The sequence below is a fragment of the Sminthopsis crassicaudata genome, chromosome 2 (assembly GCF_048593235.1).
Source record: "Sminthopsis crassicaudata isolate SCR6 chromosome 2, ASM4859323v1, whole genome shotgun sequence".
NCBI lineage: Eukaryota > Metazoa > Chordata > Mammalia > Dasyuromorphia > Dasyuridae > Sminthopsis > Sminthopsis crassicaudata.
In genome coordinates this window covers 369,832,681-369,860,592 of record NC_133618.1, presented here as the reverse complement: position 1 = coordinate 369,860,592, position 27,912 = coordinate 369,832,681, and the positions used below count along the sequence as shown (strand labels likewise).

Genomic DNA, 27,912 nt, shown 5'->3' with positions numbered 1-27,912 from the left:
GAGATCTTAAAGGAGGGAAAGAGATCCACATGTGCAAAATGTTTTCTGGCAGCCTTTTTTATAGTTACAAGAAACTAGAAACTGAATGGATGGCGAAACAAACTTTATGTAGTCAGACTTTATACACCAATGAGTGCCCTCTCCAAAATGCTGAATACCTTTTTCTAGGTTTTCATGATACTGTTTCTTTTCCGATTCTCCTCCTGTCTATTCTCTCTCATTTTCTTTTGTTGAATCTTTTTCCAAGTTACTCTAGTTCATCACATATGTTCCCCACAGTTCCACTCTAGTTCTTCTTCTTGTTATCTTTATTCTAGATCTCATTATTTCCCAAGGATTAAATTACTACTTCTTTGCAGATGATTTTCAGACCTACATAGCCAGCCCTCACATCCCTTTGGACTTCCAGTTGTACATCAACAACTGCCTACTGGACAACTAGAACAGCATGTCCTATGGTCATCTCAAACTCAACATGTTCAAAATTAAACTAATTATCTTTCAACCCCAAACTCCACCCCCTCTTTTCTGAACAATCCCTATTTCTATCAAAGGTACCGCCATCCTCCCCCATTCTCAGGCCCCCAACTTCAATGTGATCATCTCTTCACTTGAATTAACTCCATATAGCCAATCTATTTACTTCCCTATATTCTCACAAAGCTGCTATTCTGATGTGGGCTTTTATCACCTCTAACCCTGATTACTAAAATAAAGTGAAAGAGAATAAGAATTTATTAAGCACCCATTCTGTGCTAGGCTTTAAAATGCATAAGCATTTTTATAAATTTACTTGATCCTTAAAAAATCTTGTGAAGAGAATATTATTTATCACCAAGTGAAAACTGAAGCAAAGGTTAAGTCACTTGCTCAGTGACATACAACTATACAACTATTCACATGTATAACACATAGTGTCATACATACTACCTGTGGCTAAATTTGAACTCATTTTCTTGACTGTAGGTTCATTGCTTTAACAAGCTATCTAACTGCCTCTAAAAATCTACTAGTTCATTAGTCTCCTTGCCTTGAGTTTTTCGCATCCAAATTCAACCTCTCCATTAAATTACCAACATGATCTTCCTAAAAGTAGAATTGTTACCTTCTTCCTCAATAAACACTACAGTGATTCCCTATTACCCCAAGATGAAATATTAAATTTCATCTTTTGCTCTGACTTTTAGACTTTTCATAACCTGGCCCCTTTCCACCTTTTCTTTCTTCTTACATATTCTCATCTCCACATTCTCTCCTATACAACTACACTGCCTTTTTGCTGCTCCAACTCAGAGCTTTCTCTCTGATGTATCCCATGCTTGACAAGCTTTCCCACCTTCCTTCCAAATCAGCTTAAATCCACCTTCTGGTCCTTTCCTCATCCTTCCAAGTGTTTGTCTTCCCTCTGAGATTATTGTTCATTTCCACTTATGTATTTGTATGTACATAGTTATCTCCCCTATAATAATCAGTTCTTTAAGAGCAGGGGCCAGCTCATCTTAAGCCCTTAAGAAATGTATCCTGGTTGATCAATTGCTTGTAGATAGTCCCTCACTAGACTGCCACTAGTTTATCATATGACTCCAACCAAATCCCTTCACCTTTCTCACCTTTGGTGTCACATAAAATGAAGTATGGATGAAGTGACCCCTAAGAATATAGTTGGTTTCTGATAATAACTATCAACACAGAACCATATAACTTTAGTAGTGTTGGAAGAAACTGTCAAAGTTTCTTAAACTGTGGATTGCAACCCTATATGGGGTCAGGTAATTGAACATAGGAGTCATGAAGTTATGATTTGCTATCAGTAAATGTTTGATTTGTATATCTATGTCACATATCTATATACCTGGGGTAGCCTAAAAATTTCTCAATCAAAAAGAGGTCGCAAGTGGAACAAGTTTAAGAAGCCCTGTTCTAGTCTAGCATTTCATTCTACAGATGACAAAGATCCAGGGAGGTTAACTTGCCCTTTGTCATACAAGTATCAAATATCAGAGCTAACCTAAAATACTTTATTCCAAACTCACCCCTCTTTTCCTTCATCCTCCACCTCTAAATCTAGAATCCTACAAAACAAAAAATAGATGTAAATACTTATACACTTTTGAGCTATAACTATCTAAAAGCTTTTAGCAAAAAAAAAAAAAAAAATCCTACGGCACGGGTCTACTAAATAAATAAATAACATCCTACTACTCCAAAGACAAAATAAAAGCTTCTCCAACCTGGCACCTAAGGCTTTCCACAATAGGGTTGCCAGCTTTATTTAATATTTTCCACTCTTCATGCAATCTACAATACAGTCAACAAGACTATTACTTTAAAAAAAAAAAAAAAAAAAAAAAAACACTGGTTCCTTTCTCTGTGCATTCTCATAGGTTATATGTCTCACATCCTTAAAGCATATCTCTTCCTCATTTCCACCTCTAAGAATCCTTATCTTCCTTAAGGTTTGGCTCAGGTACTCTTTTCTCTTTCCATGTTGTTCCATGTTGTTAGTATTCCTCCTGAAATTACTTCATGTTTGTTTTTCTATTTACCATGTACATATGCCAAGACAAGGTGAAGAAATCTAGAGGAAACCATCCCTTTCCTCTCCTCATCTCATCAGCATGTTAGGTAAAAGATTACTAAAGGATACCACCAGAAGAACACAAGATAAAAGAAGTGTGGGCAATATTCCAGTCTACATAGCTAGAGGGAGAAATACCCACTGCGATGATTTCACATATTTCATCAACTCTACTCTCATTGTCTTTTGTATCCTGAGAGTCTTGCATATAGGTACAAGGAATTCAATAGATGTCAGATGAATAATTGAATTTTTTTTTCCCTGATCTGTAATTTCACTAATTAAAGGAATTCTCTGGTAAGGAAAGTCCTATGCATGCAGGTTAGCACCTTCTCTAGAAAGAAGAGCTTCTTAAAGCTCGTGATCTACTTTTGCCCAAGAAATTTTTATACAACTCCAGGCATAAAGGTATATAATCAGGTATACAATTCAAACATTTACTGATAAATCATTAATTTTGTGATTCCCCCCACATTCACTTATAGCATCATGAACTACATAAGAATATTTGGCTTAGAGTAAGATCAGCAAACTACAGATGGCTCCTGTTTTGGTATGGCCCATGACTTAAGAATGATTTTTACATCATGAAATAGTTGGATGGGGAGAAATTTTGTAAAAGAATAATATTTCATGACACAAAAATTTTATGAAATTCACAAAGAAATCATAAATAATATGTAATTTTCTATGAATTCTCTGGGGCTAACCACAGCAGACATGAGATTGTACATGGCACTCTAATCATATTGTTGTTCTTCATCACACTACAAACTGCAGTGGTAGTTATATCTCTTGCTACACATACAGCTGCATAACCTTTTTTTTTTATTATTACAAATGTATACCTATGATATCAAAACAAGAAAAATAGACTCTGCATGTTGTACTTCATAGGAGTATGGATTATCCTGTTATTGAATTAGATGGCAAAGCACTGTATTTATTATACAATGACAGAATAGCTATGTTAAAAGAATACAATATATGTTGACATTACCAGATTAAGCACTTATCACAATATTACTAACAGAAATAAAATCACTAGAAAATTTAAAATTGGATATCTCCTCACAGAATTTCTTAACAAAGACAAAAAATGAAAATGAGGCTACAACCAAAGTTTCTGAATAAAGCATTTGTTAGAGTATTCAAGGAAAACTTACTGAGTTGGTGAGTTAATTAAATTGTGTTTAATTGCAGCAAGAAATGTGTTCAGAGAAAAACTTATTTAAGACTATTAACTTTTTGTCTTAATTAAAATCATGTGTTCATGGACTGATTAACAGTATTTGGCAGTACCTATCTATGTGAAAAGACAAATATGCAAAATCCCATTAAGATCATCATTAGCAGATCAATTTTAATGATAGGGAATACTAGCTTTGAATCTCAATTAAGGAAAACATCCTATATCCTCCCTATTCAAAAAAAAAAAAAAAATCCTCAGTAGGCCTTGTATAAAAAAAATAAGTCAAATTATTGTGTTTTTAACTTTAACAAAATATTCGTGGAAATTTGTTTTCTCTTATTATAAGTACCTATGTTATGCCCTTGATTTTGTCTCTTAAGCCACAAAGTTGAAATATTTATACTATTTAGCCCATTACAGAAAAGTTTGCCAATTCCTGGCCTAGAGCACTGAGGGGTTAAGTAACTTGTCCAAGGCAGGACTTGAACCCAGACTGCCCTGGCTCAGAGGCTTTGACCTCTAGTTCATGAGAGTAACAAGTATTTATATGCTACCTTTTAAGGTATGTGAAATGCTTTACATCTGTTATCTCACAGATCCTCACTAAATGAGTGAACTACAATTTTTTTTTTTCTAAAAAGTACACTCAAACACTATAACATTATACTACAGTCTAATAATCATTTTCAAATCTGGAGGTCATGTAAGTTTTCTATTATCTCACACTTCAAAACTACAAGTTCTGATGGGGATTCATTCAAATTTAACCTATCCACTATAAAGATACTTTCTTTTTAAGAAACCTCATCGGACTTAGGGTCTCAATATACAAGTTTAAGTCAGTGCAATGTAAGGGGGGAGGGGGGAGGGAGGAAATCACATATACTCCACTCCATATTGTAAATTATAGCACTTTAGTTATCAGAAAATCATAATTTCATCAATAAGAAAATGTCTCTACTCTTTCCAATAAAAATCTCCTTCACCACTTTGAGATTATCTTGGCTACACGTTATACCTAATATAGCACACATCAAATATTCAAACAGAACAAACATCAGTATTTTTTAAAATGATAAACAACTTCCTTGTGTGGTATTTTTCCTCATCTTGTTGACCATAGCTAAGGAGTTTATCTGTCTGCTTCTACAGAAAGTTTATATTTAGTATTTTCCCTCAAAACTAATGTACTTATATACTTATCAAGAAAAAGCAAATTTTCACACTATTCCTACCTTTTTGCCAATTATTCTTTCCAGTTTCTTCCTTGTCTGTTTAAGTCCAGTTCTTAAAAACCAAGATTTTTCTTTTGTCTTGCTTATGATTCTTTTTGTCACCATTTTAAAAAATATTTTCTATGTGCAGTAGATTAAGCTAAAGTGAAAAGCAAGAGTGACGATACCTATAGTCTATAAAAGTATCTGTTCACTACAAAAAGAAAAATACTTAAATAGATGTCTCGCAGGCCAACTGGCATCTGAATTCAAGCACTAAGAACATGAGACATGATAAGATGTTCTAATGAAACAAGCCAGACTACAGTTGTGACAGCAGAGTGATATGCTGGATTAAGTTTCACCTAATTAGGTAAGTTACATGGAAGAGAAAGTTTGACATTAATGTTCAATAGTTACTGAAAACTATGTGCAACTAGGATGTAAGAATGAGAACCAAAAAGAAAAAAAGAAACATTCTTTCATTTCCATATAAAATTCCATTCTAAAAATGTTGAATATGCTTTATAAAAGAATCCCAGAAAATTATCCATGCATATGCTTTGTGAAGAAAAAAAGAATTAGAAGGGATCTTTGTGATCTTCCTTCCAGGCTAATGAGCAACAGAAAGAGCGTTGGGTTTAGGGTCAGAAATCTGATTTTGAATACTAGGGCTGTCTCAAACTTCCTGTATGAACTGGGCAAATCATTTTATCCCTTAGACTTTCAGCTTCTTCATCTAAAAAATGAAAACCAGTGATTTCAAACTCCAAACTCCCATAAAAATGGAACCCTGAAGATTGCATATTGCCATTAAAAAATAAAAAATGACAAACAAGATTAAAAGGGAAATACAAAGCTGGGAAAAAAGAAAAAATTTTAAAATATATAAAGAACTGTGTCAAATTCATAAGAACACAAGTCATTCCCTAATTGATAAATGGTCAAATGATATGAACAGACAATTTTCAGATGAAGAAATTGAAACCATTTCTAGTCATATGAAAAAGTACTCTAAATCACTATTGATCAGAGAAATGCAAATTAAGACAACTTTGAAATTCCACTACAGATTGGCTAAGATGACAGGAAAAGATAATGATAAATGTTGGAGGGGATTGTGGGAAGTGGGACACTAATACATTGTTGGTGGAATTGTGAAATGATCCAACCATTCTGGAGAGCAATTTAGAACTATGCCCAAAGATGTATCAAACCATGCATATCCTGTGACTCAGCAGTGCCACTACTGGGTGTGTATCCCAAAGAAATAATAAAAGAGGGGAAAAGACCCACATGTGCAAAAATGTTTATAGCAGCTCTTTTTGTGATAGAAAAGAATTGTAAATAAGTAGATGCCCATCAGTTGGGGAATGGCTGAATAAGTTGTGGTATATGGAGATAATGGAATATTACTGTTCTATAAAAATAATGAATAGGCTGATTTTAGAAAATCCTGGAAAGAGTTATATGAATTGATGCTGAATGAAACAAGCAGAACCAGAAATACATTGTATGTAGTAACAGCAAGATTGTACGATGATTAACTGTGAAAGACTTGGTTCTTCTCAGTGGTCCAGGAATCCAAGGAAATCCCAATAAACTTTGGATAGAAAATCCCAGCTACTTCAAGAAAGAGAACTGTGGAGTGTTAGGATTACTAAGTGAGAACTCAGGTTGTCTGGACAGTGACAAGGTGAGAATTCAGGTTTTCTGGACAATTACAAGGTGAGAACTCAGGTTGACTTGATAGAAGGAGCAAGCTCATTGGCTGAAGTGGTTCTTCCCAGAAGCCCTTGCATTATCCCACGCCCATTCTCTAGGAGGATAAAAAGCAACAGTGGGCCTGGAAAGTGAGTCTACATGGAGAAGGATAAGAGCTGGAGGAGATTCAAGGAGAAGGTCTCTGCATTACATCAGGCCTGATGGGGCTCTCTGCAGGAAGAGAAGTCACTTCTAAGGACAAGAGTTAACAGCAACTGCCTGGAGACAACGGTTCTCTACGGGAAGAAGAATCTGTCTGAGAGATTTGAGTAGACACAGCAGATCTCTTCCCAGAGAGCGATCGGCAGCTTCTGGAGACAACAGCTCGCTACAGTGGAGATTAAATGTACATCAATATATGTTAAGCTCACTTTTTTCTTTTTTTTTCCCCCCACTTCCATGTTTTTTCCCTTTTTTTTCTTATTTTTCTCTCTCAACATGATTTATAAAGAATTGTATATTAAAAATTAATATATGTATGACCAGGAAAAAATAAAACAATTTTTTTTAAATCCTAGTTTTTTCCATTTTTAAAAGACATTTTAAACTTTCAAATAACTAAGCTACTTAAAACATTTTTAAGCCTTGCAAAGCACTTTAATTATCTCATCTGAAAATCACGACAGCCCTTTTTAGCAGGGACTACAAAATATTATAATTTAAATTTTACACATAAAAAAAAAGATGGGTTCAGAGAGTTTAAATGTGCTGATGATCATATTGTACAGTTTTATCAGTGAGAACTCAAAATTTGGTAATTTCTTACTCTCACTCTCTTCACTCTTTCCACCAAACCATAATTTCCCCTCAGAAAATGAAGTTACCAACTCTCAAATTAAAAATCTAAATGAGTTCCAATCTAGTCTCACTCCATATGCTCATATTTCTATATGAAATTGAATTGCAAGTATAAGGTCATAGCTGCTGACTGACATCTAGTTCTAGGGATGGTGTTGCTGTTTGATAAGAACAGAGTCCACAGAAACAATAAATAGACATTGCTATATAACTGCTTAAGTGTAACCTGAAATGTTTTAAATTCTGAGTAGGTCAGAATAATGACCTGTAAATTCATGAAATTTTACAACAAATTAGCAATATACAAACTCTACCTATGATTGTTTGAAAAAATTTAGAATAATCTTCTCCAAACATTATAAGAAAGAAGTATAAAACAAGACCATAATGTTAATTCATCCAGGATTTTTTCATCAGAGACCAGATCTTTAAAAAAAAAGAAAAAAGAAAAGAAGACCTTACTTTTTTATCATCATCATAACACAAATCATGGTGCATATTTACTATATAAATAGACTAATCACTGTCAACGTAATCAATTAGGTTGCAAAGAAACCTTCTCTAGAGCACAAGATAAAATGGAACAATCATGTTTTCTTGCACTATTATCTTGTGGAGAGGGAAATGGCAAACAACTCCATTATCTTTTACCAAGAAAATCTCAAATGGGCTTACAAAAGATTTGAACATGACTGCAAATGAACATGACTGACAACAACAAAAAATTTATCCTTTTAGAAACCTGGCCTAGATGCTACTCTCCGACTGAAAACCAATGGTCAATCAATAAGATTTATATTTAAAGTCAGGAAACATTGTTTGATTCTGCCATAACTAACAAAATTTATTGTAAAGAGCATTCAGAGTTAAATGAGTTTCAACCAGGTGTTCAATTTACCATTTCTATAACTTTGGGTTACTCTCTCCCTAGATTTCAGTATCTGTAAAAATTAAAGAGAACTAGATACTAAGATTGCTTCTAGCTCTAATATTCTAAAAGACTAAGAAATAGAGATCCATTTATATATTCTTTCACCTGTCAGGCACATATTAACTACTGAATGTCCCTCAAAGATCTATCTTAATGCCTCTTCTCTTTCTTTTTTACTATCTCACTGGGTGACCTCATTAAGTCTCATATACTCAATTATCTTCTCTATGCAGATGATTACTATAGTTTATATATCCAGCTCTAATCTCTCTCCTGAACCTCCTCTTTTGAATCATTTGGGACATTTAAAACAATTTCCTGGGGGTATAATTTATTTTTCTACATCTCTCACAGATGTCCCCTTCTCCCTACTTACACAATCCTAATAGAAGTTGGTTTTATTCCAAGATTATTCCAAGAACTTTCTAAGTGGATTCCTTGCCTCAAGTCTCTCTTAGCCTACTTCAAATCTTCCACTGAACCGCCAAAGTGATTTTCCCAAATTCTTTCCCTTTTACCAACCATTTATCTTGTATGTAAAGTTTTGGGTATTCATTAGTACATAAGCTCCCAGGGGGCAGGAACCACTTTGTTTAGTTTTCTTTTATCCCCAAGAATTTAGCTCAGTACAAGCACAAAGAAAGTACTTTAGTGAATGCTTGTTGATTGATTTTCATTTAGCTTAAGGGGCAGCTAGGTGGCGCAGTGGATAGAGCACCAGCCCTGAATTCAGGAAGAACTGAGTTCAAATGTGATCTCAGATACTTAACACTTCCTAGCTGTGTGACTCTGGGCAAGTCACTTAATCCCAGCCTCAGGAAAAAATAAAAATAAATAAATATGTCAAATCCAATATATGTAATTTAAAAAAAAAAGAGTCATCATACCTTTCCTTCCTTCAAATCACAGCCCAACCCAGGAAAAGCAATATAATTTCCAATTCTAGTGTCTGGCTACTGGTTTTTATAATACCATTCTAGGCTAATCTGATAAGAATCCCAGCAAAAGAATCCTACAATAGCAGCAGCTGCAGCAAGAAAAAGTATTTTGAAGTTTGCAAATTCTTTACAAACCTTACTTCATTTGAATGTCATAATCCTGTAAGGTAGACACTATCAGAGATATTTCCATTTTACTGATGAGAAAATTGATATTCAGATAAGTTAGGCAACTTGACAACACTTACACAGATAGTAATTTCAAGACACAAAATGTGAATTCTAGTCTTTTCTGACTCCAAGTCCAACATCCTCATCTATTATGCTACTAGGCTATAGAAAATGTTTTACCAACTAGGATTCTTAAAGATTATCTAGCCAGTATTTTATATATGAGGAAACAAGCCCAATCTTTCTCTAGATTACAAATAGCTAGACAAACTATGTCAGAAGTAGACCCAACCCACGACTCAAGACCCAAGCTTTGCTTATGCAAGGATCTTTCCAATATCAGATGTCTCAACATAGATCTTAAGTCTCAGGGGGAAAAAAAGTTTAGTTTGTGTTATGCATGTTTTGACTAAGTGTTCAAAATCAGAAAATATCAAAGTTAGAAGGGACTTCTGAGGACATCTAGTCCAAACCATGTAATGCCAGAGAAACTGAGGCAAGATAAGAGATTAGAGAGTTTTTAATTTATTTGAAAGGGAGAGATTTACTGGGACCAAATGGGTCCATGGTTTTGGTCCCAGGGCTGAATGAGACGATCATCTCCAAGAATCCAGCAACAAATGTAGGTACAGAGATTCTTTATAGGGTAACAGGAACAATGACATAATGGGGAGAGGCACTGGAGATGGAGAGAGGCATCTGATAGTCTGATGGGGAAAGGTATCTGATATTCTGATAGATTGGGATGGGGAGAGGCATCTGATTTTCTAAAATATAAGATATTTTATTCTTATCAAATATTCTGATGATTAGGAAAGAGAAGTGGTTTTGTACCACCAGAGGTGATACAGAATAATAAGGAACCGAGGCAGAACAATTTGGGGAGATTGAGTCAGGACAATTAGAGAAACTGAGCCAGGACAATAAAAGGGAACTGTGGCACAAACATACATATTCAACCAATAATCATCTAAGTCTTGTTTGAAGACCTCCAAATGTAGTCTTTCCAACAGCAATCTATTCCATTTTGGAATAACTCCATTAGGAAACTTTTTTTCTTATTTCGAATCTAAATTTGTCTCTGCAATTTTTCACTCATGAAAAGTACACTGCAAAGCTTAAATTATCATGTAAACATTAATTACTAATGATTTTCTACATATATCAAAATGCATTCATTACAAATTAGTTTCTGCAAAAACAAATAATGTAAATAATCAATCCATGATCTCAACAATTCATATCAAAATTCATTCAGATCTTATCCTATGATATTTCTTGTTCATATATTACCAAAACTCCTGACCAGACCTCCCTCATAAAGTGCAGCAAGGGGGTAGGTAAGGAAGAAAACTTTTAGATTTGGAGTTGTAATATGCAATATGCAATAACTGGCCTTCCACCTTTTTCTATCATATGCTATTATATCATTATTCACAGAAAGATATTATTGCTTCAGATTAATTTAAACAGACTAAGTGGCTCTCCATGACCCTTTGAGTCATCCAAAATTCTGATACTTTACAGGTTGTGGAGTTTCATGAAGCACAGCATAAAGTATTAAAACATAGTACATCATATCAGTAAACAATTGGCCTTAAAAATATGGATTTCTTTCTCTGGGAACAGCTTGGGATCATTAAAAGGGCTCCACATATTCCCAAAAGCAATCCAATTGACTCTCTAATTCAAATTCAAATATAGGTCCAGCTCATCACTTAATTATAAATCCTATCCAAAATCCTGTGTGTGTGTGTGTGTGTGTGTGTGTGTGTGTGTGTGTGTGTGTGTGAGAGAGAGAGAGAGAGAGAGAGAGAGAGAGAGAGAGAGAGAGAGAGAGAGAGAGAGAGAGAGAAAGAAAGAAAATGAGAGAGAGAGAGAGAAATAGAATGAGAAACAGAAAAGAAGACAATAATTCAAGCAAGAGACTGCCCATTCAACTACATATCAAAAGCTAGACAAAAGGCATTCTTTTTTGTTTTTTCTTGTGTGGACTGTTAGGCAAATTTCAGTCTATCTCACTTGGGAAACTGCAATATCCTTACATTTAATGAGAAGAATATTAAATCTGGGGCAGCTAAGTGGCACAGTAGAGCACCAACCCCAGAGTCAGGAAGACTCCTCTTCCCAAGTTCAAATTTGACCTCAAGATGACTCATTAGCTGTGTGACTCTGAACAAGTCATTTAATCTTGTTTGCCTTACTTAGTTCCTCATGTGTATAATGAGCTAGAGAAGAAAATGGCAAAACACTACAGTATCTTTGCTGAGAAAATGCCAAATGGAGTCACAAAGAGTCAACACAACTGAAATGAGTGAACAACAAATAAAAAATGGTGATGTATAGTTTTGGTTTGTATACTTATATGAAACAAAATATATAAATCAAATAAGCATATGTATAGGAGATGTGCCATAGAGAAAACTTTTAAGATAACATTTTGTTCTATTGATTCAAATATTTTTGGATTTTATTTTATACAACATTCAATCTTGTAATTCTGAAGATGCAAAGTGCTACTGAAAAATCACTGCAGAGAGCAGGTAGAACATTGCCTGAGCTCTCCCCAGCTTCCCTAAGAATCAACACTAGATTAAACCTCTGACAACATTCAGAATATAATTTCCAGTTTAAGATATTTTGGAAGGACTTCAGGAAAGGTCTGTCTCATTGGGCAGGGATGAACACAGCCCAACATAGCACAGAGCAGAGAAGCCTGATGTGGAGAATATAGCAGAAGGTTCTTAGCCAAAAAACAACAGCATTGGTTACTTTGTCCTTATTCAGGAGACCAGTGGATCAGCAGACCAGCTACGGGATTTCCAATGCAACTACAAAAAGTGAATTGTGAGCCTCCAAACTCCAGCTTAACAAGAAGGACTTGGTCAGACCCATCCAGCAAAGAGGGAAAACCTGCAGCACCGCCAGGCCCAGCCCCAGCCCAGGCAGGGATAGACTTAGGACAATCTTCCCTGTGCCCTAAAAAGTAGAGCTCAAAAAAAAATGGCAAAATGAGGGCTTAACATAAAAAGCTACTATGGAGAGAGGGAAGGCCAGAACCAAACCCAGAAGGATAGCAAAAGCAAAATGCTTTCAGATGAAACCTCAAAGGAAAATATGAACTAGTTCCCAGCTCAAAAGGCATCTAAAAAGAGGGAGAAAGGAAGAATGGGGAAAATAAATGAGTGCTCTACAGAAGTATGAAAGGTCAGGGAAAAGAGCCAACTTAAAAAAGGAATCGCATAAAGGCCTCCCAAAATATACAGAGAATTGACTCTAATTTATAAGAAAGCAAGCCATTCTCCAATTGATAGTCAAAGGATATGAACAACTTTCAGATGATGAAATTGAAACTATTTCCACTCATATGAAAGAGTGTTCCAAATCACTATTGATCAGAGAAATGCAAATTAAGACAACTCTGAGATACCACTACACACCTGTCAGATTGGCTAAAATGACAAGAAAAAATAATGATGAATATTGGAGGGGATGTGGGAAAACTGGGTCATTGATGCATTACTGGTGGAGTTGTGAACAAATCCAACCATTGTGGAGAACAATCTGGAATTATGCCCAAAAAATTATCAAACTGTGCATACCCTTTGATCCAGCAGTGTTTCTACTGGGCTTATATCCCAAAGAGATACTAAAGAAGGGAAAGGGACCTGTATGTGCCAAAATGTTTGTGGCAGCCCTTTTTGTAGTGGCTAGAAACTGGAAAATGAATGGATGCCCATCAATTGGAGAATGGTTGGGTAAATTATGGTATATGAAGGTTATGGAATATTAATGTTCTGTAAGAAATGACCAGCAGAATGAATACAGAGAGGCTTGAAGAGACTTACATGAACTAATGCTAAGTGATATGAGCAGAACCAGGAGATCATTATACACTTCAACAACAATACTGTATGAGGATGTATGAGGAAGTGGATATCTTCAACATAGAGAAGATTTAATTCAGTTCCAATTGATCAATGATGGAAAGAATCCGCTACACCCAGAGAAGGAACACTGAGAAATGAGTGTGAACTGTTTACATTTTTGTTTTTCTTCCCAGGTTATTTTTACCTTCTGAATATATATATATGTATATATATATATATATTTGTGCAACAAGAGAACTGTATGGTTCTGTACACATATATCGTATCTAAGATATACTGTTACATATTTAACATGTATAAGACTGCTTGTCATCTAGGGAAAGAGGTGGAGGGAGGGAAGGGAAAAGTTGGAACAGAAGTGAGTACAAGGGATAATATTGTAAAAAATTACCCAGGTATATGTTCTGTCAATAAAAAGTTATTATAAAAAAAAAAAAGAATATATTTGGTGAAATAGAAAAAAACAACAACTCCTCTAAAAGTATAAATTGACTCAAGAAAATAAAGTTAAATGAAGAAAATAATTCATTAAGAATTAGAATTAAACAAATGAAAGTGAATGACTTAATGAAACTTCAATAATCAGTTAAACAAAACCAAAAACAAAAAAGAAAACATAAAAGAAAACATAAAATACCTTACTGGAAAAGCAATTGACCTGGAAAATAAATCCAGGAGAGACAATCTATGAATTATTGGACTACCTGAAAGCCATGATGGAAAAAAAAGAGCAGACAACATCTTTTAGGAAATTATTAAGGAAAACTGCCCTGAAATCCTAGAACAACTAGTCATTGAAAGCACTCATCAACTCCTGAAAGAGATTGAAAATGAAAACTACAATGATTGTAGCTAAATTCCAGAATTATCAGATCAAGGAGAAAATTCTGCAAGCAACCAAAAAGAAACAATTCAAATACCAGGGAGCCACAATCAGGATTACCTAGAACTTAGAAGCTTCTACTTTAAAGGATTGAAGAGCCTGGAATATGATACTTCAGAAGGCAAAGGAGGCTGGACTACAACCAAGAATCCAACCCAAACAATTAATCATTTTTCAAGGGAAAAAGATGAACATTCAATGAAATAGGAGATTTTCAATCATTTTTGATGAAAAGAACAAAGCTGAACAGAAAATTTGATCTTCGAAAAGGGAGAAAAAAAAACCATTATGTTTTTTAAGGGTTAAAAATGTTTATATTCCTATATGTGATGATACAAGCATCTTTGACTCAACTGTTAAAAGGGGTATATTTAGAGGATTTAAGGATAAATTGACTTTAATGTGATGATATAAAAAAGAAATTAGGGATGGAAAAGGGATTTTACTAGGAGAAAAGGAAGGGGGGCAGGTAAAAAGGAATAAATTACATCACATGAAGAAGCACAAAAGACATATTATAGTTAAGGAAAAGAAGGGAAAGGGATGAACAATGAACCTTAATCTCATCAAATTTGGCTCAAAGAAGGAAAAGCATACATACTTAGTTTTATATAAAAAAACTCACTCAGTAAGATAGGAGGGAGAAAGGGAAAAGATAGGGAAAGTTAATAGAAGGAAAGGGAAAAGTAGAAGGGGAAAAAGATAAGAATGAAGGGGCTGAAAAAAGAAAAGGGAAGACTGAGGAAGGTGGTGGTCAGAAGCAAAACACTGGTGAGGAGAGAAAGGGTGAAAGAAAAGAGAAAAGCATAACTTGGAAAAAAAAAACATAACAGTGGAAAATAGAGAATTAGCATGAATGGAATGAACTCTCATATAAAATGGAATTGGAAAGCAGTGTATTAAAAGCCAGAATCCTACAATATGCTGTTTACAAGAAACACATCTGAAATAGATACATATAGAGAGAGTAAAGCAGGGGTTCTCAAATTGCGGCTTGCTGAGGACATTTATGTGGCCCGCCAGGTTATGGCAAATGGGCTGAGGGGTGGGGACAGAGTGTGAGTTTTTGTTTTTACTATAGTCCGGTCCTCTAACAGTCTGAAGGACAGTGAACTGGCCCCCTATTTAAAAAGTTTAAGGACCACTGGAGTAAAGGTAAAAGGCTGGAGCAGAGTCTATTATGCTTCAGCTAAAGTTTAAAAAGGGAAAAAAAAAAAAAAAAAAGTTGGGATAACGATCCTGTTCTTAAAATTAAGCAAAAACAAAAATAGATCTAATTAAAGGAGATAAGGAAGAAAACTACATCTTTTAAAGGGTACTATAGTTAATAAAGTAATATCGATACTAAAAATATATGTACCAAGTGTTATAACATCCAAATTCTTAGAGAAGTTAGGTGAGTTGCAAGAAGAAATAAACAGCAAAACTATACTAGTGGAGGATCTCAACTTCCCTCTATCAGAACTAAATAAATCTAACCACAAAATAAACAAGGAGGTGAATAGAATTTTAGAAAAAGTAGGTATGATTGACATGTGGGGAAAACTAAATGCAGATAGAAAGGAATATACCTTTTTCTCAGCAGTACATGACACACAAAAACTAGCTGTGTATTAGGGCATAAAAACCTCACAATCAAATGCAGAAAGAGATAAATAATAAATGCATCTTTTTTAGATTATGATGCAATAAAAATTACATTCAATGAAGAGCATGGGGCAATTGGTAAATAATCTAAAGCATGACTGGGTGAAAAAACAAATCATAGAAACAATCAATAATTTTGTCCAAAAGAATGACAATAATGAGACAAAATACCAAAACTTGGGTGATGAAGCCAAAGCAGTTCTTAGGATAAATTTTATATTTCTAGATGCTTACATGAATAGAGAAAGAGAAGATCATGGGCATGCGCAACTAAAAAAGCAGAATAAATTTTAAAACCCCAATTAAATACCAAATTTAAAACTCTGAAAATCAAAGGAGATTAATAAGATTTAAAAACAAGAAAAATATTGAACAAAACTAAGAGTTGACTTTAAGAAAAAAACCAACAAAATAAATCTTTGATTAATTTGATTAGAAAAAGGAAAAAAGAAACTAAATTACCAGTATTAAAAATGAAAAGGGAAAATTTACCACCAATGAAAAGGAAATTAAAATAATAATTTAGGAGCTATTTTGCCCAACTCTGTCTATGAATCTGATAATCTAACTGGATGAATACTTATAAAAATATAGAATGCCCAGATTAACAGATTAGGAAATAAATAATTCAATTAAAAAAAGAAGAAGAAATTGAACATGTCATTCATGAACTTACTAAGAAAAAATCTCCAGAGCCAGATAGATTTAGAAGTATTTTATCAGATTTAAATGTTTGGTAGAATTCAAGTGAAATGGATGAATACTTATAAAAATAAAGATTACCCAAATTAACAAATGAGGAAATAAATTACTTAAATAGTCTGATTTTAAAAAAAGAAAGAAAGAAATTGAACATGTCATTCCTGAATTTATTAAGAAAAAATCTCCAGGGCCAGATGGATTTACAAATGAATTTTACCAAACATTTAAAGAAAATTTCATTCCAACACTACATAACCTATTTGGAAAAAATAGAAGAAATTCCAGCAAATTCCTTTTATGTTACAGATATGGTGCTGATATCTAAACTAGGAAGGGCCAAAACTTTAAAAAAAAAAAAAATTATATATATCAATCAAAGAGAGTACAACAACTTATCAGGATTATACACTATGACCAAGTAGGATTTATACCAACAATACAAAGTTCAATATCAGGAAAACTATCAGCATAATTGACCATATCAAAAACCAAATTAACAGAAATCATATTGTCTCAATTGATGCAGAAAAAGCATTTGACAAAATAGAACACCCATTCCTCTTTTTAAAAACACTAGAGAGCATAGGAATAAATGGAGTTTCCCTTAAAAATGATCAGTAACATCTATCTAAAACCATCCGCAAGCATCATGTAATGGGGACAAACTGGAAAAATTCCCAATAAGATCAAAGATAAAACAAGGTTGCCCATTACCACCACTACTATTCAATATTGTACTAGAAATGTTAGCTTAAGCAATAAGAAAAAGAAAAAGAAAAATTAAGAGTAGGTAATAAGGAAGCAAAATTATCATTCTACAGATGAAATGATGGTACATTTAGAGAATCCTTGAGATTCACCTAAAAAAACTACTAGAAACAATTAACAACTTTAACAAAGTTGCAGGATATAAAATAAATCCACATAAATCATCAGCATTTCTACATGTGACCAACAAAGTCCAGCAGCAAGGGATAAAAAGAGAAACCCCATTTAAAATAACTATAGATAATATAAACAATTTTCAAGTCTACATGCCTAGACAAAGTCGTGAATTATATGAACACAATTACAAAACCTAATTTTTCACCCAAATAAAGATAGACCTAATCAACTGGAAGAATATCAAGTGCTCATAGATAGACTAATCTAATAATAAAAATGACAATTCTACCTAAATTAAGCCACAGGGTGATAGAATAAATTAATCTACTTATTAAGTGTTGTACCAAACTGCCAAGAAATTACTTTATAAAGCTAGAAAAAAGTAACAAATCTCATCTGGAAGAACAAAAGGTCAAAAATTCCAAGGGAATTAGTGGGGGGAAAAAATGGCCTAGCTGTATCAGACCTAAAACTATATTATAAAACAATAGTCAGAAAACTATTTCATACCGGCTAAGAAATAAGAGTAATGGATCAATGGAATAGATTAAGTTCACAAGAAATAATAGTCACCTCTACCATGTCATAATGAAGTTTAAGAATGGATCTTCTGTGGAGAAAAAATGTATAATATTTCCTAAATTATACAAGTTACAAGTTTTGACATACTGGATTATAAAATTCAGGTTTCTTCAATGTAGGAGAATTATACTACTACTCAGCCTTTCCTGAAAGGCTGGCAGCCCTGAATACTCCAATGTTTTATATAGCATGTTTTGAAAGTATTCATGCTCCTATTAGTCAGAAGCACAAAAAATTCTACATGCAGAAAACATTAAAATAAATCACTAGCTACCAAATACACAATAAAGTAATTACACAAGGTATTTAGTTCCATTATAAATACACCTATAATATATTTAATAGTACAGATAAGTAACTCAATATAATAGAAAACAAAGCACATCATTATTTTGTGTCAAAAATCAAATAAATTCAATTATACTTTATTTGGTAAATTACTTTTATAAAAATTAAACAACTTTTAACTGATGATGTGTATTAAAACCTCTTCGTAAGATCAACAAGCAAATGTCCTTTTAGTTAAAAATTAAATGATTTTTTTCCTTTTAATTTTAACTGAACTTTTGGAAATTCTCTTTTGATATAAAATTAAATATCCAAGTAATCTTATGTGAAATTCTTTCTTTCTAAGAGAAAGAGAGAGAGAAAGAGAAAGAGAAAGTGAGAGAAAGAGAGAAAGAGAGAGAAAGAGAGAAAGAGAGAATGTAAAGGGCATCCAAAAGACATTTTTTAAAATATTGAAGTTAACAGGGTAATGCTAATACTACCACATTAAATTTATATATGGTTGTGTGTGTGTGTGTGTGTATAAAAACCAAACTATTATGGATTCACGACTTTATACACAATTCCCAATTTCTAGAGACCTTTACATATGGAACATTTATGTTTGTTTATAATGGAAAAAAATAAAGATTAATTTTTTAAAATAAAGAAAGAACATTGGGTTTAGAGTCAAAAGACCTGGGTTAACATTCAATTCTACTGCTTAATAATTGGATAACCATGTGCAAATCATGTCTCTCTCAAAAGACTTAGCTCCTTCATTTGTAAAAAAAAAAAAAAAAAAAAAATAGACTGAACTTAAATGACCTCCAAGATTCTTTCTAGCTTTGACGATGTTTCACAAATAAAGTCAGGGAGAAAGAAATTATTTGTAAGTAACAAATGGGCATTTATATTTAGGATATCCTGTCTAAGTTTCTGGTTTAAGGTTCAATTACTTCAGATTCCAAGGGAGAAAATAAAAGCTCAGTAATTCCAGCTCTCTGATGGCATCATACCACAGTGTTGGGGTCCAAAGAGACTGGAAAGCTGACTTGGGACTTTGCATGGTAAACAGAATGGAAAGAGAAATAAAGGGGGAGAATAGGATGAGAAACAATTAGTAGAATTATGAGCACTGGTCATATTTTTTTTCTTATTCCACCCCAGATAGTATGCAAAGAGTTGGCTGCTTTTTTAATTTAACCTTTTGATAATTAAAAAAAAAGAAAAGTCTATGCTCCTAAGATCTTTTACTGTTAACCTCAAATATGTAGAATTCAAAAAATGCAGAATAATAATTCTACAACAGAAGACAAAAGAGAGGAGAGAAAAGAAGGTGGGAAGAAATTATTCAAAGATAATATTGTTTTTATTGTTCTTCCACAAATATTAAAAAAAAATAATTTAGCAAAGTACTCTTTGATCCAACAGTCTCACTCCTGGGTCTGTATCCCAAAGAAATAATAAAAAAGAGAAAAGGATCCATATTTGCAAAAATGTTTGTTGCCACTACAAAAAGCTGCAAAGAACTGAAAATTGAGCGGGTACCCATCAGTTGAGGAATGGCTGAATAAGTTATAGTATATGAAGGTAGTTGAATATATTATTGTTTTATAAGAAATGATGAGCAGCCTGATTTCCAGAAATCAAGAGAACATTGTACGCAATAACAAGAAGATTATGTGATGATCAACTATGATGAACTTGGCTCTTGTCAACAATGCAGTTATTCAAGGCAATTCCAATAGACTTGGGATGGAAAATGCCAATCAGATCCAGAGAGAATTAGGGAGACTGGAGATAGATTGTAGCATAGTATCTTCACCTTTTGGGGTTTTTTCCCCTCTCTCGTGTCCCCCTACTCCACTTGTGGTCTGATTTTTCTTGCACATGACAAATATGGAATTATGTTTAAAAAGAATGCCACATTTAACTTATATCAGATTGCTTGCTATATTGGAGAGAAGGAAGTGAAGGGAAGGAGGGAGAAAATTCTTACAAAAACTAATGTTGTATAGACATGTATACATATACTGTATTTAACTTATACTTTAACATATTTAACATGTATTGGTCAACCTGCCATCTGGAGGAGGGGGTGGAGAGGAGGGGAAAAGTTTGAAAAAAAGGTTTTGCAATTGTCAATACTGAAAAATTACCCATGCATATATCTTGTAAATAAAAAGCTATTAAAAAAAAAAAAAAACCTAATGTTGAAAACTATCTTTACATGTATTTAGAAAAATAAAATACTATTGAAAAAAATAAGTCAACCTAATTAGCAAAGGCTTTTTCATTTTAATATTTTCATGGATAGTACTTAAAAATAAATGTACTAACTAAAAATGGTATTTTTTAAAATCAGATAAATAACATAAGGATTCTGATTGGTTTCTGACATACTATTTCATTTCCTTAAAAAATTCATAGACTACATTTATATCATCATGAATATTCCTTTCATTTGTATAATCCATATTCCAGTTTGAAATTATTTTTCCCAAATATATTTGCATGGGAAAAATTACAATTTTTCTGAAACTATATCTAACTTTAAAAAAAAAAAAAAAGGGGAAAACAATGCAATTGAATGGATTGTATTGTCTCCCTGAAGTTCATAACCTAGAGTCCATGCATTTTCTTGGTTTTGTTTTTATTTTAAATATTTTCATAACTGTATGTCCAAGTAGCTGGTTTTCTTTGTAATCCTATATATTTTATTTTATGCCCTTTAAAACATTACAAAAGAAATTTACAACTTACAAAAGGGTCCCTTGCCTTTCCCAGAATACCAAAAGAGTGATGCAAAAAAAAAAAAAAAAAAAAAAAAGAAGAAGAAGAAAGCTATCAACCTTTGTCAAGATTTCAAGATTTCAATACAAATTTTTTACAAAACTATTTTATTTGTCCATCTTCAAAAACCTGTATTAATCTACATAAGCCCATAAAAATTATCATACTAAATTCAATAACAGTTATTATTTCATATCTTTGCTAGGAAATTAAGAAAATTAAGCATTTGAGATAAAAATGAGTGTAGGCAATGAAGGTTAACTGATTAAAATAGATCTTCCTAGAAAGGTAATATGTGAAATGACTAGTGAAACAAAATTATAATGCATCAAAATTCTGTCAAATGTGTTTAGAAACCTCATCTGTGCAACCTCACAGACCAAAATTTACAACTAATTTGTATCCCCCTTTGTTACATTTTCCAGTTATATTTTCAAAGTCACACTTAATTCTAAAGATACAAAGTTATTGGTATTTACGATAACAACACATGATAGATAACTGTCAGAATTATGCAAAAGATATATTTTATTTAATATTCAATTTTAAAGCCTCAGAATTAGTACAAAAGGAGGAAAGCAGGAGAGAACTTGAAATAAAATCTAGCAATCTTTTTAAATTTCTCCTAAGGCATTAAAATTTTTGATTCATCAAAATTTCATTTGTAAGCTAACTTTCCTTATTTCATATCAACTGTATTAAAAGAGGAGCCAGATACAAAAATGTGCAGCTATTTAACACTACAGTACCAAAGGACTGTACCTTTGGTAACTCCGTTAAAACTTTTATAAGATCATAGGATTGTATAGTTAGTGGTGGAAGGGCCCTTAGAAACTATGAACCAATCCCTTCCTTATACAGAGGAAAAATTATTTGCTCAGGGTCATACTTGCATAGCAAAATACATATGAATACAGTGCTGCTGACTTAATAGCTAAATTTTAGAATGTAAAAGAATTCAGTTACTGATGTCAACTTTTCCTGAGGTAGTCAGGCACACTACTATATTAAGATCATCAAAGTCACCCATCCTCACTATCATATATGCATAAAGCAGTGTTTTATTAGAGCTGTGGAATCCACTTAAAGCCATTCCTAACCCCCCCCCCAAAAAAAAGGAAGAAAAGGAAAAACAGAGAAAGGAAAAAGAAAGAAAAAAATACCCTTCTTGTCTAAATCAGGACTTGCACTCAGATCTTCCTAATTTCAAAATTCAGTGTCTTATCTTCCAAGCCAACTTTTAGACTTTTTAAGCTTGATAAATCTTCAACAAATGTTAGTAAATATGCATGTATTTTTTTTTTGGGGGGGGGGGGAGGTATCTATATAGTTTTATCATTTCCTGTGCAGCAATTAATTACCCATTAAAAATTCTGAGGCAGGCCACATAATCAAATGGATTCATAATAATATCTAGTTGCAATTTTTAGATTTTACATGTACAAAAACAGCAGCCAACCTTAGTGAATACAGAGCTAGTCTCAAGGAAAGAACTAGTTGAGTTCAAGTCCCTCTCCAGTCTGTATATCCCTTAGACAAGTCACATAAACTCTCAATAACTCTAAACAACTAATACTTTAAAGCTGCAAAGAAGGTTAAAGGATCTAAACTGTCAAAAGAAGTTTCCTCAGAGTATTCCCTATACCAGTGAAATTACAATTCTCATTTTTTTTTTAAACATATTACCTTATTTATCTACATCAGACAGCCTAAATTGGTCAAAGAGGCAGCTTTAGAGGCGGAAAGCTCAGGCATCAAGTTCTACCTCTAAAATGTAAGCAGAGACAAGCCATTTAACCTTTCAGTGCACTAGGAACACTGAATTTCAGATTAAATTACAAAGTTACCCAAACTGACAAAATCACAGGAAAATCCTCAATGACCCTTTATGCAGAGATTTTGATCTCAGTTCTGTGAATGTGCTGGATTGTTTTTTTTTTTTAATTCTCTATAGCCATTTCAATGTAATTTGTTGTCTTTGTAATCCTATGTATTTTATTGTATGAATTTAAAAACCTGATTCCAAAAAGGGATCCAAAGGGTTTACCAATAGTGTTCATAACAAAAAAAAAAAGTTAAGAATGGCTGCTTAACATCAAGAACATAATGTTCTTTTGCTGACAAAAAAACAAACTCAGAAAGTTAAATGATCTGCCTTAAGTCACATGGTTTGTGTCCACACAATGAGTGGCAAAATCAAAATTTAATTGATGCATAAAGCCCAATGCTTTTTCCATTACATCACATTGCCTCTCAAATAGTTAGTTTCTGTAAAACCAGTATTAAGAAGTAATTTGGTCAAAATCTAAATGCAGAATAAAGGCACTTTAAAAAAAACTACATTCAATTATCTATTTAAAAAACAAACACACACACACACACATATATATATATACACACACACATATATTTTATGTGTTTCTATGTGTAATTCTACATACATACATACTATATATACACACACACATATGTATGTATATGTATCCACCGAAGGATGTCCAAGTCCTAGAAAGTCAGCCTAATTAGCAACAAAACAAGAGCTTAAAGTAAACCCAATATTCAAAGGAAAATATTCTTCTGCAACAGAAATTAACTTCTATTTTGATAATGAAGAAAAATTTTTAAATAATTCAAAGGTATATTTTTTAAATTTTGCCTTAATCTTTCAATTAGTTAACAGTAAACAATAAGCAGTTACTACAGAAGAACAGTACACTAAACAAACACACCATAGTTTAGTTTACAAATAAAGACTGAATTCCATCCTCAAAAATTCAATATTTAGGGGGAAAAATTATGCATGAAACAAATAAGCAAACGGTTGCTTAGCAAGTACAAATGAATGCAGCACTAATAGAACAGCAAAATTTTTGAATGTAAAAGAGTGAACAGAATTCAATAACTAGTGTCAACTTTTGCCAAGATAGTTAAGCACACTACTATGCTAAATTCATCAAAATGTCACCCATCTTCACATGTGCATAAAACAATTTGCTTTTTAGGGCACCACTTGAAGCATGCACATACACATACATACACACAGAGTCACATACACAGACACACACGCACACACGTGAAGAGAAAGGAAAGAAAATATCCTTCCTGCAGTCCAACTTTTGAAACAAACTCTGGCACTACCTTCAAAGAAAAGCCTTTTCTCATTGCCCTACTTATCAAAGCTCTTTCCCTCCTTAGATTTTCTTGTACCTATTTTCTGTATAAATTTATCTCTTCAATATAAGCTCCTTAAAAGGAGCTTTTTTTTTTTTTGCCTTTGTATACCTACAAAAATACAACTCATACCTATTCTCATAGGATTAAAATGAAGTTCTAATTAAATGAAATAATGTAAAGTATTCTGTAAACCTTAATCCATTATATAATTGTCAACCATTATTGTCTTCTATATGCTTTTTTTACTTGCCTGTTCTGAGGACCCAGAATCATGCCTTATTTACTGGACATATACATTAATCTCTACAGCCATATCCTAATCTAGCTATACCAAAAGTAAGATACAAAATATAACCCTTTATATGAAGAGCAGCATATTCTTCTGCAAGATACGACTCAGTTATATATCTGTATTTTATATCTCTATTCATGGTAATTACAGTTCCAAAGCTCTGGGTTATATTTTTAGCTTTTATTTTTGTTTATGAATAAATTATTTTAAGATTGGGCTAATTTCTTTTAGACCAGAGAATAAGTTTTATGCATGACAAATAAAAGTTCTGAATGTGAATTCAGGAGACCAGAATCCAAACCCTATTTGGTAGCTATATGACACTAGGCAAATCAGAACCTCTTTCAGCCTGTTTCTCTTCACTTGTAAAAATGGAGAAAACATCTGTAGCACTTAGCTCACAGGGTTTAAGGATCAGATGAAATCATCTCAAATGGTAACTTTTTTTTTTTTAGAAAATATAGCCTCCAATTTCTTGGGAAAAAAAATTTTAAACATTAGTCTAAAATCAATTCAACAAATTAATCACTGAATAGGACAAAATTTCAAAGTAATTAGGGAGCTTAACCTGAAAAACCTGAACTAAAAGTATAGGAATTAAAAAAAAGAAACCACCAAATTTGAATTAACTAATGAAAAAATTACCTGGACAACAGAAATTCAGTTAATCTAAATACTACAATCTTGTCAATTTACAAGATTCTCTTCCAACTAATTTCCAGAATAATTAAGGGAAATAACTAATTCATATTTTCATCTTGATTTTTCTCTGAAAACTTTTTAAAATTGAGCCTAAAGAAACAACAAGGAAGATGAGAAGCAAAGTCTCCCAATGATCTATACGCCAAAAGAAATTCTGAATTTAACTTATCTGCACTCTGGGACACAGCTGACACATATTCCTAATATTATCTATAAGAATACATGGAATTTTCTGTACCAAATTCAGGCTCCCCTGAATAGGGTAATCCTATAAGGGATAAGAGGTGTCAATAATAATAATGAAATACAATTGAGCCCATTAAAAAAGATACTTAGGAAGATGGAACTTAAAACTGGACTTTCTCTAGAAGATAAACACATTATTTACTCCTTCAAAAAAAAAAAAACTGTAGGTTTTCTGTACAATTCAGTTTAAGACGTTTAATTATAAGCCACTTGCCACTACAGTGGAATTCTGAAGGTTTCATTTAATTACGTGCTTAAACCAGCCTTCCTTAGACTCACAATTCCCTAGCTTTTTGATGGTTGTTTTTGTGGATGGGTTTTCTGGAAGGGAAGAGGAGTGGGGGTGGGGAGTCATTGAGGGTTATTTTCCCGGCCCTCCTTCAGGACCCCCGTAGGGCCTGGATCGAGCTAACAGGAGCAGACTATTGCAACAGCTTTTCCGCGAGGGCAGAGTGCACGACACCTGGCCTGGACATCTACACACCTGCCTTCTCCAAATGACAACCGGACTCGACACTTCTGACCCAATTCTGCCCCCTACCAGAATTGGGAAAGGGGATGGGAGGAGGGGTGTCCATACCAGAGGAGAGGAAGGAAAAGACCCTGACCCTTTTTCCGCAGGGGCACACAGGCCATGCCGTGCGGTAGGGGCCAGACTTCCTTCCCGGCCACGTACATATCGATGGAACCGGAGAAACCTGGCTTCCTCCCCCGCCGCTCACCACCTGGGCCGTGCTTCTCTCCAGGAGGCAGGGACGGACTCGGAAGGACACACACACACACTCTCACACGCAGCCGGAGACAGCGCGGAAAGATGAGAAGCGTGACACGGCGCACACGTGCGCGCACACACACACCCCCACTGGGGCCGGAGCAACCTTCCCCGCCGGCCACGCGCACACACGCACACAAACACACAAGGGACACACACACACACCACACACGCGCGTGCACACACTCGTGCACACACTCGTGCACACCCGCCTCCTCTTCCTCTCACCCACCGGCATCATCTCGGCGGGCTTCCGGGTCCTCGGCCGCCGCCGCCGCCACCACCGGACTCCGCAGTCCCCACCGCACTGACAAGCCCCAGTGCAGGCGCCGGGCTTTGGACCCCCGGCTCGGGGCTCCCGAAGAGTGGCGGCACTCTGTTCGCACAGGCCGCGCAGCCGCAGCCGCCGCCGCCTTCGATCTCTAAGGCCTAGCGAGCTACAGCCCTGGGCGGGCAGAGCCCAAGCCAAGGGCGGGGGCGGGATTGGGGGGTGGGGGTGGAGGTGGGGGGAGGCGGGCGGTTGCGGCAGTGCTGCGGACCCCCCCCGCCCCTCCTGCCTCCCTCCCTCCCCCCCCCTCCGCCCAGGGTTTGGTGGCGGGCGTCGGGAGCCCCAGACACAGCCTGCCCGATCCTGCCGCTGCTGCTGTTTGCTGTGGCCGCTGCCGCCCCCGCCGCTGCTGCCGCTATCAAGACTGCTCCTGGCGCCGCGGCCCCCCACAGTCCAACCTAGTCTTTCCTCCGCCTCGGCGAGGTCTCCACCCCCCTGGCGCCCCGCCGCCACTTAGAGGCAAGCCACCGCCTCCTCATTGGCTGAGAGGCGGGGTCATGAAGGGGCCCGCCCACTTCTGTCTCTCTTCTTTCTCCCGCCTTCCCTTGCTGTCTTCCTCCCTCCCTTCTTCCCTAGCTTTCACTGTCCCGGGGCATGTGAGTTCATATACCTCCTCTCCCCGGGAAGGGTGCACCCGGCGTAAAAACTAGGTCCCCGGGGAAAAAAAGCGGGGGAGAGGTTTGGAGTGCTCGTTCCGTCTGCCATCTCCCGTCTTCCCCCTTCCTTTGATCCTTCCCCCAATTGTTTCTGACGTCAGATTTTTTTTTTTTAATCGTATGACCCACGACCTTATTGCTTTATAAATGAAGAAGCGGCCTCTCGAAGATTAAGTGACTTGTCCCAGGTCTCCAGATAACAAGATACGGAACAGAGAGACAGGGCCCTACAGCCTACAAACCCACCCCTCCCCCTCCGAATCCCCCCACCGTAGCATGTTTCAGCAGCTGCGGCAATGCGCCAGCTTGCTGTGGGCACTATTTCCCTTTCGGGGGGGTGGAGGAGAGTTTGGGGACACAATGGCGCTGTGGTTCTGCCCTTTTCCTGCGTCCTCTCCCCTTTCCCCCAACCTGCTTTTGCAGGGCCTCCTCGGGGCGATAACGCTCTGAACCTCCCCGCGTAGGGTCCCTCCGCCCGAGCTCTTAAGTCGTAACTTAACCTGG

General features: G+C 35.1%; 1 protein-coding gene and 1 non-coding gene across 8 annotated transcripts in view; both read right to left on the bottom strand.

The window, feature by feature from the left end:
- The window catches only part of LOC141556657 (apoptosis-stimulating of p53 protein 1-like), a 131,278-nt gene extending 104,433 nt beyond the window's left edge, over positions 1-26,845 (bottom strand). For 3 of the 7 annotated variants that reach the window (XM_074291126.1, XM_074291124.1, XM_074291127.1), the window contains exon 1: positions 26,657-26,797. In XM_074291126.1, coding sequence (XP_074147227.1) covers positions 26,657-26,665 — 9 coding nt within the window. In that variant the 5' untranslated portion in view covers positions 26,666-26,797. Of the gene's footprint in view, positions 1-26,232; positions 26,366-26,656 lie in introns of those variants that run through there. The other 4 variants (XM_074291131.1, XM_074291125.1, XM_074291122.1 and 1 more) reach the window with 4 other exon arrangements.
- LOC141559305 (small nucleolar RNA U109) lies at positions 18,287-18,422 on the bottom strand. Its single transcript, XR_012487360.1, has one exon. It is a non-coding gene; the product is annotated as a small nucleolar RNA U109 (small nucleolar RNA).
- Positions 26,846-27,912: the final 1,067 nt, after the last annotated feature.